The 14106-nt window shown below is 39.2% G+C and overlaps 1 protein-coding gene across 1 annotated transcript; it reads right to left on the reverse strand.

Moving 5' to 3' along the window:
• Positions 1-2740: 2740 nt before the first annotated feature.
• On the reverse strand, positions 2741-5476 carry LOC139295951 (tripartite motif-containing protein 16-like). Its single transcript, XM_070918153.1, has one exon. It carries the CDS (start codon positions 5474-5476, stop codon positions 3812-3814), a length of 1665 nt encoding a protein of 554 aa, XP_070774254.1. The 3' UTR covers positions 2741-3811.
• Between the last annotated feature and the right edge of the window lie 8630 nt (positions 5477-14106).

Raw genomic sequence — 14106 nt, forward strand, 5'->3', positions numbered from 1 at the left:
AGTAGACTCACAGTTTCTGCTTATCTGCAGCGCAGGCAGGACAGCCTCTGGGTTTGTTTATCCTGTCATGCACACTTGCCTTCTGCCACCATGTAATCTGGAGGTGGAGACCGCTCAGGCCTCCTCAGCTCGACCAGCGGAGCTCCAGGACCAGGGCTCCCGGCAGATGCACAACATTTCCAGTCGATGGCTTCTCTCAGCAGGACGCTGCTGCTCCGCGGCTGGCAGGGATGAAATGAACTTGCAGAGCATGCGCCGCATCCCTGACCACCCTGCCAATGAAGATCACACAGTTACAATGTCACTTCTTTCGGTACATTAGAGGATGGTGCCCCCCTTCTCCTCCTGACTCCTCCTCCCCAAGTCAAGGGCATCACCCCGCCCCCCCCTCCTCCGATATTATCACCGCACCAGCTGTCCTCCCAGCGGGCGAGAGAGGCTGTCATTTAGTGATTATGTTTCTGTGTAAATCCCTGGATCTGTGTATGAAAAAAAATAAAAATCGGCAAAGGAGAAGAGTCGTCGAGGAAACCGAGAGTGAAACGAGAGAAGTCCGGGGAGTCTGGTGACGGGCTGCTCGGATAACAACGCTGCTCAGAAACACCGCAGTGCTCAGCTGCTCGCAGTCCTGTTTTGAAAACAACTGCGTCAAGCTGCAGAGTTAACAACACGGAAACCGGAACAGTGCACTTCAAAATAAAAGCGTCAATTTAATGCGTACTCCATTAGAATCCAACTGAAATCTACGCACAAAATCAGCCCACAAGTCTGAGGCAAAGCATCTTTCTTTTGTGCAATCCTGTGAAACAGCCTAAAGTATTAATAATACAATGCTGGTAATGTATATTTCAAGGTGGAATCATTTGTGCATTTATGGCGTAAATACTATTTAAAATGTATTGCTGGAGGTAGTTTTAACAACCAATTGTTGTACTATTTTTCTATACATATGCCTTCAAAGTGGGAGCACCAGTGACGCTGCACAGCGTCAAATAAATGTATATAAGAAATATGAGTTTGTCTGCTGACAAACTCGGACTCTGTAATATTCACTGACGGTTAAATTTAACATTCAATTAACTACGCAGAACCTGTCTCAAAGCAAACGGATGTCACCTTTAACATCAGTAGCTAGCTAACGTTAGCTAGGTGGCAAAAGCCAGGGCAAATACAACAATTTGTCAACGTTTGCTTATTATTAAAAAGCAAATAGCTAAATAATATGTACAGAATAACAGAAATGCTTTTATTAATGGAGTTTGACGTTTGTTGTCATGGCAGAGCGTAGACCTCAACATTCATCGATTTAGGATTTTACTTTGAAAAGTACAACCAGAAGTCCTTCTTCACTGCACGGCTAACGTCCCGGCTAACGTCCCAGCTAATAGCCGCATAGCTAGCTAGCCCGCAGAGGTAACGTTCGCCGATGAATAGAACAATAACAATAATGGCGACACCGCGCTTCACTAACCTGGCACTCTGAAGCGACGACACAGCCTTTAAATCGTCATGCCCGAGTTACACCACTCGCTCTGAGGGGACAGGCCGTTAAAACCTGACAAAAAAGACTGGTTCATATTATAAAAAAATCTCACCTACAGACCATCTTCTCACAGAGCTGCATCAAGGCGCAGGGAGTGAGCCAGAAAAGACCGGAAACACTTCAAAATAAATGCATAAGGTGAACACAAACACAAAGCAATATAAAACACACATAAATAGGGTTTAAGTATAAAATAGAGGATAGGAAATAAGTTAAAATGAGAGATATATGAATAAATAGTGCCAAAATTTAATAAAAGGCAGAAGCAGATTATCACCAATTATGTGGTGCACAAAAATGTAACACTGCTTCTCAATTTTGATGTTTTCTTAGACAAACCAGAAGTAGTATTTTAAAATCACATCATTAAAAGTCTTTCTGAGTCATTTCATTCTTGTTATATTTCCAACGTTTCTTTTCTTTTTCTTTTCTTTATCTTTTCGATATGAGGTCTTTTTAGACCATCTGGTCATTGATTTGTTCAATGCACTTATTCAGTGATTAGTCATTTAGTGATATTGATGTGTAAATTAAAGGTAAAATTACAGAGATAATAATATGAATAGCAAGCGTACAAAGGATTCTAGGATTGAATAACATAATTACAGACATTCAAAGTTAAGTCTTTAAGACATGCTTTTTGTCAGAAGCTGTTTTGCTATATTTGTGATGTATTTTTGCTGTGTCATACACCCCAAATCTCTATCAGAAAGATAATTTGCATAATTTACATACATACACACCCAAGTTACCTCTACAGTACCAGCAGCTTCTAGATATTGCGATATAAGTACAAATCAAATATGTTCTAAATGTAAATATATATAACACATTTTTGATAGATATATAAAACACTCTAATGAGAATCATTTCATTCTGAAGTCTCAAATATAGCCATCTAAACTCATACCAGAGATAACAAGAACTATAATCATAACCATAATCTGAGTAAATAAAAACATGAATTCAATCGATCAAATCAGGAAGCATAAGTAATATTAATCAAGTGAGAAAAACATGTAATTGGCATCTATTTGTTACATCAGCAGCAGATGAGAGGATGAGATCATGTCAAATGTACACTGTCTATACTGTATTAAATTTGTCTTTGACAGTTCAAAACGTTATTTTAAAGAAATTCCTCACAATCACACACCTCTCAAAATATTATTTAAGATTATATAAGTAAACCTACTCTTTATGATAAGTATTTCATAACATTATTAAACACTATATGAATGAACATTACACCCATAACAGATTATTGTTTTAAATACTTATGTGCGGCAATTTCTATTTGGATATCTAGAAACAATGCTGATCTTGACATATAACCCAAACAACGTATGAGGACACCTCAAAATGACACGCATATATAATTGTTGAACATGTTGTTCCAAAACCATGTTCATTAGTCTGCTGCTCTAACAGCCTCCACTCCTCTGGTTTCAGTCTGTCCTCCAGATGTTGAAGCTGCTGCAGGGATTCGCTCCCATTCAGACTCAAGAGCATCAGTGAGGTCCAGCTCTGATGTTGGGTGATCAGGTCTGGCTCACAGTTGGCGTTACAGTTCATCCCAAAGGTGTTGGATGGGGTCGAGGTCAGGGCTGCATGGAGCTGGCTTTGTGCGAGATGCTACAAAGCTGGGAGCACACTGTTGTCAAAAATATTATTGTATGCTGTAACATCGAGATTTCCCTTAACTGGAACTAAAGCATGAAAAAGAGCCCCACACCAAAAGTACACAAAGGTGTCAACGGTATCCGCATACTTGCCATGTTGTGTATTGTAAACGGCAGTGTGCGATAGTGGAATACATAAGTAAAGACCGACCTCTAGTGGACAACGTAATATCTGCAAATAGGTGGCGGCGCAAAATAGAAGATTAAAAGTTACATGGAAGCCACATTAGACATTGAACCTGTGATTATTAGCATTTAAATTGTAATTTAATAAAAACAACCTACCCAGCTTTAGCTTGACTGCTTCAACACTGTGCATGCTAACACCTGCCCTTTAAACATATGTACCTAAATACATTTACTTGAGTTCTAAACTTGAGAAATTACCATTTAACTGGATTATACTTAACATTTTAGATGCAAATTGCTACAAAATATGTAAATACAATATACAGTTTAAATGCGCTATCTTCTAAATCCTCATCCCGCAGGAATTATGTATTTTATAATGAGCATTAACAGAAGCAAACTCAAGTACTAGTTGAAACAACTGAGGATCATGCATTTTCTGTTCAGTAAGTTTTGCCTACTTCAGCTCATACAGCTCAGCAGTGTTTCCACGGGGACCATAAAGAAGAAAACCAGCATAGAGAGGCTGAGTGAATGTGGTCTGGACTCTGTGGAGGAGAGTCATGGTTTCAGAGATGCTGTAGAAGGACAGAATACCTGCACGGTGATCCAGGTACACTCCTACTCTGGAGAACCAAGGACCTGAGACGGGAGTTGTGACACTGTTATGTCTGAATTCATAACGATTTTTGTAAAAACCCAATGCCCAAGATTTGTCATTATCTCCAAATTTTTCATTTACAAAGGTATTGTCTTTGTATGCTACTACTACTGAAACTCCTCCCTCACCTTTCTCCACCTCCCAGTAACAACGTCCAGTCAGACTCTCTCTACTCAGGACCTGACAATATGTTGTGAATCTGTCTGGGTGACTAGAATGAGACTGTTGTTCACTCGTTACTGTTGCTTTTCTGTTCCCATCAGATAATAAAACCTTTGTGTATGCTGTGTTTGGATCCAGTGTAATTTCACGTGAATATTTTAAGAACTCAGCTCTGGTCTTGGACTCTGGTTGTGGCAGTAAAACATCCACTTCAGTCACTCTCAGTGAGATGTTTGTCCATGTCTCTCTCAGAACGTCCTGTAGTTGATCTCTGACTTCTGACAGAGCCGCTGTCACATCCTCAAAGTATCTCAGAGGACGGATATTGATGCTGGGTGAGTCTGTAGACTCACTGAGTCGTGACAGGGAGGGGTAGTTGTGTAGAAAGTGGTTGTGATCCTCTGTGTGTGAGAGCTGCTTCAGCTCAGCGTCTTTCCTCTTCAGCTCAGTGATCTCCTGCTGCAGCTTCTCCTGAAGCTCTTGGACTCGACTCACTTCAGTTTCCTGCTTGGATCTGACCTGCTGCTCCACATCAGAGCTTCTTTTCTGGATGAGACGGATCAGCTCAGTGAAGATCTTCTGGCTGTCCTCCACTGCTTTATCAGCAGAGCGATTGATAGCCTCCACCTCCTGTTGAAGCAGCTTCACATCTTTCTCTCTGTCCTGGATTCTCTGCTGGATGTTTTGTCGACTCACCTCGAGCTCTCTCTGCCTCTCAGTCCTTTCTGCTGCAGCTGAGACTGTGTCGTGGCCTTTATGTTCATCCACAGGGCAGAGATAACAGATACACTGCTGATCAGTACGGCAGAACATCTTCATCACCTCATCATGACGAGAGCAGATGTTCTCCTGGAGCTTCTCGGAGGGCTCCACCAGCTTGTGTTTCTTTAATGGAGCTACATCATAATGAGGCTGAAGGTGTTCCTCACAGTAAGAGGCCAGACATTGCAGACAGGACTTGAGGGCTTTCAGTTTTCTCCCAGTGCAGAAATCACAGGCCACATCTTCAGGTCCAGCATAGCCGTGATCAGCAGGAGCAGCTTGGAGTCCAGTCTTCTTCAGTTCCTCCACTAAAACTGCTAACATGGTGTTTTTCACCAGGACAGGCCTCGGTGTGAAGGTCTGCCTACACTGAGGGCAGCTGTGGGTTTTCTTCTCGTCCTCTTCATCCCAGAAGCTTTTAATACAGCTCATGCAGTAGCTGTGTCCACAGGGAATAGTCACCGGATCCTTCAGTAGATCCAGACAGATCGAACAAGAGAAGGTTTCCTGGTCCAGCTGAACTCCTTTCTGCGCCATTTTACCTCTCAGTCGCAGCGACTGTCTGAGTTTCACTTTCTTAGAAGTGAAAGTAGTTTGAGCTCTGATCTAAACAGCATGTGTCTCTGCAGTGAATGGGGCCCGTCAGCTCCGTCACTTCACCACCATGTTGGCTCCACCCGTCTTCAAACTGTAGATCTGAAGGGGAGGGAACAGGGAAATATATGGACAGAGTGGAGCTCGCTGTGTTTGAGAGGAGGAAGAGGAGGGAGGGATTTACATGTTTGTCTACAAGAGGAGTGGTTTGACAGATTCAGGGTGTGTTTTGTTGCTCATTATTCTCCTGTATATTGACACTGTGACAACATGACATGAAATGTGCTGACTCAATGTCCTTTCTACTAAAGATACACAGTTGAAATTAAATAAAGGGGAAATATTCACTTGTTCATGAATTTGTGAGTTTTAGCAAATGAAAATAAGTGACATTGAAACCGAGGGTCTGTTCCTGATGGAGATGTTTACATTGTGATGAAACCATGAACACGGGGGCCCCCTTCCAGGCCTATACCTGTAACTGTCACTGGCCACAGAAACTCATTCATTAGTCTTTAGTGTGTGTTTCATCCTGATCAGCGACTCATGCACTGAACTGTACAGTACTTCACTTTGACACAATAATTTAAAAACACTAAAGTATAATATAATTATTGGTGGAAGAAGTATTAAGAAACCTCAATTTAAAAATACTCTATCACATCTTAATTAAATGAAAGTACGTAATTATTATTGGAAGAATGTGCATAATGTTACTTCCTGACTTTCCACCACTGATTATAATGTAAAATTATGTCTCTACTTTTGGGAAGTTGAATTTAGAATGAAATTGACAAACGTCGGTCGCTGTTAGAGACCCGTAGCCTCTGCCAGGATGACTTCACACAGAGGCAGGAACAGCGTCGGCATGTTTACACACCAAGTCTACCATCGTCTCATAATTCAACGATGAGCCGATCGCTCCAGGTTTCAGTTATCAATAACGTAGATATTCCTCATGAGCTGGAAACGTTTTGTTTAAAGCACAGTGACTTTCAGCTTTCTGCTGTAATTAAGATCCTTTTGATCGGCTTCGTTCTACGCACCAGCTGCTCATTGGAAGATATCTTATCAAAACGTCTGCGAGGAGGTGATAGGGAACAAATTAATTTCAGAGCCAGCTGTGGTGCTGAGCATATAAAGAAGCTGAAGTTCAACATTTAGATTGAGTCCAACCTAATTTTATTTTACATTCACGGCACGAAAAGGTTTGCAAATGTCATATTTTTTAATATTCATTTAAAATATTCAGCTGTGTCTGCATGACAATCACCAGAGTGTGTTTCCCTGTCAGTTATCTATCTATCTATCTATCTATCCATCTAATAATAGTAACTCTGACATTTGTCTTCTTTACACTTGTTGCTGACACAGGAATTTGAAATCATTCTACAGGTTGACTCATTTAATCATAAACTGGAGCTGCAAGAGAAAGTAGTGTCTGATCCCTGCAAAGTGAGACTGTGTAGATTTGCTTTGTTTGTCTCTGACGACAGTTAGAAACCCTAAACACAGGAAATAACAAATCCACAGTCTGCCGCTGTGATCAGGGCTGTCGTCCGGACAAAGTTATCAGATCTCCTGTCTCGTCCCTTTACTTTACAGCACCACAACATCCAGCTGGGTTGTTACTATGTGAGCGCACTTTTTAAAGACATTATCATGATTAGTATGCCTATGCACATTATTATTATGCCTACAAGGGGTGTAACGCAAGGCGGATTATAAAAGAAGAAGGTATTGATAAAAAGCTCAGCTCATAAAAAGATCCAGCACATTGTCGGTTCACATCTAAATCATTTATTTTAGTTTATCAGTTTATCATTTCAAAGAGCTTGAAGCCCGTGAACTTCTCGCAGTTACCTCTGGCTGCCACTCGGAGCCGCCAGTGTTCCACGTCTCCTATAAAGCTGCTTGTTAAGTTTAACTCAGAAATACAAAAGTCATCACGCAAAAAGCAAAACACAGTTACAGATAACAGCATTTAATGAAGGATTAAACCTTTCTTAGCCCGTGTTGTCGTATGTTTAAACAAAAATATGGTAAATGAGCTACTTTATATTCAGTGGGGGAAAGTAAAGAGTACATTTACACAAGTACTGTACAGTTGTACATAAAAAGATAGATTTAAAATTCAAAATTCATACACTTTCTCTCAGTCATAACTCTTCATATCTCATTATGAATCTATGATACACATATTTGTAGATGGAGTGTGACCTACACTTTCTGAGGATATCAGTACCGAATAAACGGATATCGTGTCCATAAATCTGCTTAGAAAATAGAAAGGAAAAAAAATGTTCCTCGTAACTCCAGAACCAGTTTTATTCAGTATCAAAGTCATCCACTGATAGTTATACATCCACGGGCACATTGATAACAGGAACTGCTAATAGCTGAATGTTTAAAGTAACAGTACAGTGAATATACTGTCTATAACACTTTCACCTCTAAACTTCTCAGATGGTTTCATTTAAGTTATTGTTTTTTGTCCAAATAGGTCAAATAATCCAATATTTCACAAAAGGAGCAAAGATTAGATAAAAGTCCAAATAAATTGAGACAACTTTAGGTTGCAGAATTACATGCATATAAATTATATGATAATATATCAGTCTAACTTTCTGGAGAACAAACACTTTTTTCCTTTTAATACTTTCTAATATTCTTAATACTCTATAAGTACATTTAGCTAATTCTTCTGTTCTTCAACTTAAGCACGATTTTGAATACAGGAGTTACACTTACAGTGGAGGCTCTTTACATTGTTGTATTTGTACTTTTACTAAAGAAAAGGATCTGAGTACTTTTTACACAAATGTTTGCATCAGTGAATTATTGTTCCATGAATAAAATGACAACTAGTAACTGTAGTTCAGTAGAATATTTGTTGGTATTATTACTATTAAATTCAAACTGACAATAACAAATCTGATTAACATATAATTACAGTTATATGATATTGGAGTGCAGTGCTAAGACGTAAAAGCTTTCCGGTACAGTACAGTCAGTCATTTGGGAGACGTGATATGATCTCCCAGTCTGTCAAGAAGGAAACCACCAGTAAATATTTAATCAGCAATTTGGTTCGCCTTTCAAATATTCATGGAATCTAATCAACTTAATCACGGTGGGATCGTTATTTCACAGCGTAATGAAACTCCCCGCCACTTCACTCAAGTGTGAACAGGGTGACTGACTTCACGGCGTCGCTCTCAAAAACAATAAAGCTAACGTACCCCTCATCCACACACACACACACACACACACACACACACAATGACAAGATGGGTGAAAGTAGACTGGAAGGAGAAACTGAAGCCAACAGGGGAAGGAGGAGTAAGAGGAAAGTAAGAAACGTCAAATGGAAAGAAAATAGAAAGGAAGCTAGAAAATAAAAAGTACAAACTGTTGCTATTATATGATTATAATTATCATAATGACAAAATGTGATGTTGTTCAGCACTGTTATCTGAAATTGTAAAGTTGTGTTGGAAATAAATTAACAAACACGGTTGAACTTAGAGGTCGAGAGTCCACAGCCTTGCTGGTGGCTGAATGCTAACGTCAACATGCTAACACGCTGATGTTTTGCAAATATAATCTTCATCCAACCCGGTCTCCTAGAAATTCTGGTTTATTTACTGAATTATTTTTGCAATTACGTTGACATGACAAACATAATTGCTGCCTGGATTATATTCGGAGGCAATGAGAGCTTCCTTTTACATCTACAGTGTGTACCACACCGGGGACGTAGGGCTGGGAGGTGGTGGGGGTAGTGATGCTTTTCCACGTAAATTTACCACTTGTATTTATATATTAAGTATTACGTAAGTTTCTTTTTTTACCTCCAATGGCCCTAATACGCCATCGTACTTTCCTCATTATGTTATTAGACAACCCCCCCCCCCCATACATGCAACACTGCACAAACTTTAAATTGTGATTGTCTCATTTTTCTACAAACAAAAACAAACACCATCAGAATAATTTGAACGATCCTATATTCACGTAAAGAAAAGCAGGAAAAGAAAGCGTGGAAAGAGTTGAGAATATGCTAATTCTGTAACACAAATGTCCAGATGACTCAACAATACGCCTTCATTTATTCTGTACATGCCGCCAAAATCTGACTGAAGACGCTGGGGAGAGCCTGCAGGCTGCTGCAGCAGCTCTTTACAGGGGAACAGTGAGATGGATCTAATGTACAGTATAATGTTTGGCCTCAGGAGAGCACAAGGAAGCTGCTGTGTCCTATTTGCTGGGATGTTGAGCTCATTTTGGAGAGCACTTCATTCTCCCTGCCCTGTGGGATCTTAGCCACAGGCTGAAATACAGTACAATCTATCTGTTTTTCATCAGGCGCAGTAATAGCCTCTCTGTTGTGTCTGCATGATGCTGAAGTCTCACATCCACTTTATCTCACCTTCAACAGTTTGGGTGTCTGGAAACAGCAGGAGGAGATGATAGACGTGTTATTATTTTAGCCATAATGTTTTGTTTCTGTCACACGGATGCACACATCAGAAAGCTGCACGTTTCTCAGCTGGTTCTCCTCTGGAGCATGCTGTATGTCTGTACACGCTATAATGTTATTTGTAGCTCACCTTCTCACCACTTTTTTTATTTTCCCAGAAGCCTTGAAACTCCAGAAAGGTTAGTCAAATTATACTTTTTTTGAAAATGAATGGATGCTTTAAGGGTATTAAAATGTAGGAACCACATCCGTCAGTAAGCCTCTGGTCTTATTGAGCCAGCAGCCACCTCACAGTGTTGAGGTGTAAGGCAGCTAATTAGTGCAGAGATCCAACATAAACGTCCGATGAAGCCGTCACATATCAATAGAAAATATACTGGAATAATCAAATGATGCTCTCTTTTCAATTTTTGTTTCAAGTTTTTTTTTTTTTTTGCAGAGAATTAAATGAGAAGACTGATCTCATGTCTGTAGTTACAGCCCGCATATTAGCTTAGCATAAAGGCTGGAAACAGGCGGAAACAGCAAGCCTGACTCTGCCTAAAAAAAAAAATCTGCCAACTAACCCCTAAATTTGACATTTAACACGTTAAATCTAATTTGTTCACAAACAGAAATGTAAAAACAACAAGCTGGTGATGGTGATGACAAGACGGCTGCCAAGAAATAGTTTCAGCACATAACACCCAGTAAAACCACAACTTGTTGTCTTTACGTTTCAGAAATTACATTTTGATTTCAAGTCCAATCCGTAACACTTCTCCAGCTACAGATTAGAATAATCCTCCAAAGGAAAGTCAAAGCAGTGAGGGAGAGTTACAGCTGCCTTCAGTTCATTCCTCCTTTCACTCTGCTGTGCTCAGATTTATTTACAACACTAACACTAACCCACTTGATAAGAAACTGTGGAGCTTTGGGAGTCAGTGAGGTGAAATACTACAAGAAACGTGAATCCCAGAGGCTCGACACGATCCGTGCGGCGCACCACCTGGAGATAAACAAAGAGGTGCAGCATCTCGCTAATCCTCTGAAGAGCGAGTCAGTCACTGGAAACCTGCAAACCGCGAGGATCAAAACACACCGAAGGCCAGAGAGGAGATGAGATGTGATGATAGCAACAATAAAATCATGTTGGGGAGCAAAACGGAGCGGACGATTTGAATCTCAGCTTGGATGTAGTGCAGTCAGATTATCAGTCGGAGGAAGGTGACTGGCAGGGATTAAACAGCTGCTGTTAATTGGAAGTGAAAGTGAAGTCGGGAAGATTATGCAAAGTTGGCATTGTGATGCAAAATAGTGAAGTGAATAGTTCAAATTGGAGCAGGAGGTCTGGTGCTGGGCATTTAAAAATGTTCCATCTTGTTTCTTTGTTGTATTCTGTGGTTCATTCTTGATGTTTTCACCCCTTAAAAGCCAGTTTTTCCCTCGGTGTCCCATGAAGTGGTTGTTTATACCGTCTTCCTCCGCACTGCTGAGGCATCTCATACACTATATAATCTGTATCAGCTCTCCACTGATGCGACATGATGTGCACCCTGAATGACATGTTAAGACCCAGAAAATACTCTACATGTCTTCTGTAGTTTTATACACATTTTCCCCCAAAAATCAGCTTCACATATTTGGTATCTTTTCAAACTTTGGGATCTCAACAAGAATTTGAAATCAAGTTTGTTGGGTTTAAACAAACTTTGGCTGCACAGCTCGAGTCTGTGCTGTTGGAAGAGGATGATTTAGACAAAAAATAGGATTGTAATAGGATTTCATACTGTTTGGCCTATCAAATCTATCACAGCATCAGGAAGCATGTGACAGGGCCCCTTTTTCCTGGGGGGCTATCCAGCCTTGTCAAGAAGTTACCTGCTGGAGGGTCAAATGTGCTCAATACTATCAGATGTTGAGCGACTACTTTGCAGTTTTATTGTATCTGCTCTTCTGCCTCATGAAATCATTGACTGTCTTGTTGAATCTGTGAATATTCAATGCAAAGAAGTTTCTATGGAAGATTTAAACTGCCAAAATAAAAACCAGTGAAACAGAAATAAAGAGAAATAAAATACACATTTTTATTATTTCCTTTTTATGTATGTATATTTACTGTATCATCATTATATGAAAATCATAGTAACAAGGATGATTATTTTGCTCATCATGTCACAATGAAAAACAAATCTTTCAGTTATTAAAGAGCCAAAGCTAAATAATTGTCTTTGTAACATATGTCTTTCATTTAATTATGACACCGTAAATGCGTACATAAAAATAAAAATACAAATAAAAATTGTAATTGTATTTCACTTTACTTATTTATTTCTCTTTATTTGTTTCAATCTAGGCTTTTTAAATCTTCCGTTCAGTCCTGCAGACCAAACAGGAGAGACAAAGAAAAAGTGTTGCATGACTTCAGAAGCTCAGTTTGTCTCCTGCTGCTGCAGAAACAACACAGCTGGAGCGTCTCTCTAACCTACATTTCACTGCTTTAATGTTTAATACGTGTGCTTAAGTGTGTAAAAGTAGCGCATTACAGCATGCTTGCAGTATTCATAACTGCTACATGTACAACATAAATGTACCGTACATACATTTATGTGCCGCTAGTGGTGAATTTTCAATAGTGAAATCATAATGGTGAATTTATTCTTTTCTTTTGTGCTTTAATCATATTTTCATTATTGTTGTAGAATCCAGCCATATCATTTTGACAACTGCTATGAATGTTGCTTATTTACTTAAAACACATACACATAACATTAACTTTGCAATCAACAAGAGAAACCACTCCTGAAGATGTATATCTAAAATAAAATCTGATGAATAAAAACTGGTTGGACGAATAAGTGAAAGAATGTAAGAATTCAGATTAAAGTGTTGAGTTTATTATTTAGATATTAAAGGACACAACCAGTGATTTAACGTGTTCTCGTCACTACACATTTGGTGTTGACTGGATCTTACATTTGAGTGAGAAAGGGGAGGATAGTACCAATGAAACGTAGGATCGATGATGTAGATAACGGATGAGATGATGCACCCACTTCATTCAGGAGGAAACATTGGTGGCTGGAAACCCAAAAGGTAATTCTGCTTGAATACAACTTGAATCTTACTTTCATAGTTATCAAGTCATTTCTGAAATCTGGCAACACGGTGACACTTTAAAGTGGAGTAAAGTCTATTTGTGGCGCCTCAAGACAAGAATTAACTGAAGTTTCTTTCCGTTTTAACTGTCTGGTGACCCTTAAGTTTTCTTCCAGGTTGGGAACCACCTGGTTAGATAATCTTGTTAAACTGTTGGCTTGTCTGTCCAATCATCTGACAGTTATTATAACTGTACCCCCCCCCCCCCCCCCCGTCACACTCGTCCCACCATATCCCGTCAATAAGTAAATAATAACAGCAATAATAAAATAACAGACATTATTTACTAAACCAAGTGAATAAATGCCCTAAAGATTAATTACATAAATAAAAATCAATTAAAAGGTCATTGAGTCCTAACAGTGAGTTACAAAGCTGCTGCACAAAAGAAGCTTTACATTATCACATCTTTAATACTAACTCGTCAAGTTATTTTCAAAAAAATGTAGGAATTTCCCCCATAATTTATAAATGCTATCCGGCTTTCCTTTGATATCAAAGGTTCATTTATCCAAGGCAAGACTTTGAGAGAGTTTTTTAACCACTGATTCATAGAGGGGTTTTCTGTTTTTTTTCCAAAAGGCAGATATTGCATGTTTAGCTTGAAAAGTTTTTTTATTAAGCCCCAGAATCAGAGAAGAGACCAGGAATTCACCGTTTTCAAGTAGTTTGGCTGAGATTATATATGATAATGTGTTCCTGGGTACATTTTATTTATTTATATATTCAACTTTTCAGTGATATATTCTGTGAATATGATCTCTGTAGATGGTGTAAGTGTTATTTCTCTACTCTGCCAGGTAATTCTGGTAAACAGTACATTTCTTTAACCATAGTTCATTGAGACTTCTTTCATTTCTGCCTAAAACAGTCAAACTATTATTGTATTTGTGACACACAAACCAAATAAGACCTGTAGTTTGAAGACATTTAGCTCTTCCTGAATGCACTT

Source organism: Enoplosus armatus, chromosome 14 (assembly GCF_043641665.1).
Source record: "Enoplosus armatus isolate fEnoArm2 chromosome 14, fEnoArm2.hap1, whole genome shotgun sequence".
Taxonomy (NCBI): domain Eukaryota; kingdom Metazoa; phylum Chordata; class Actinopteri; order Centrarchiformes; family Enoplosidae; genus Enoplosus; species Enoplosus armatus.

Excerpts from the sequence above, each read along its gene's own strand:
- LOC139295951 (XM_070918153.1), bottom strand. The coding sequence starts at position 5,476 with ATGGCGCAGAAAGGAGTTCAGCTGGACCAGGAAACCTTCTCTTGTTCG.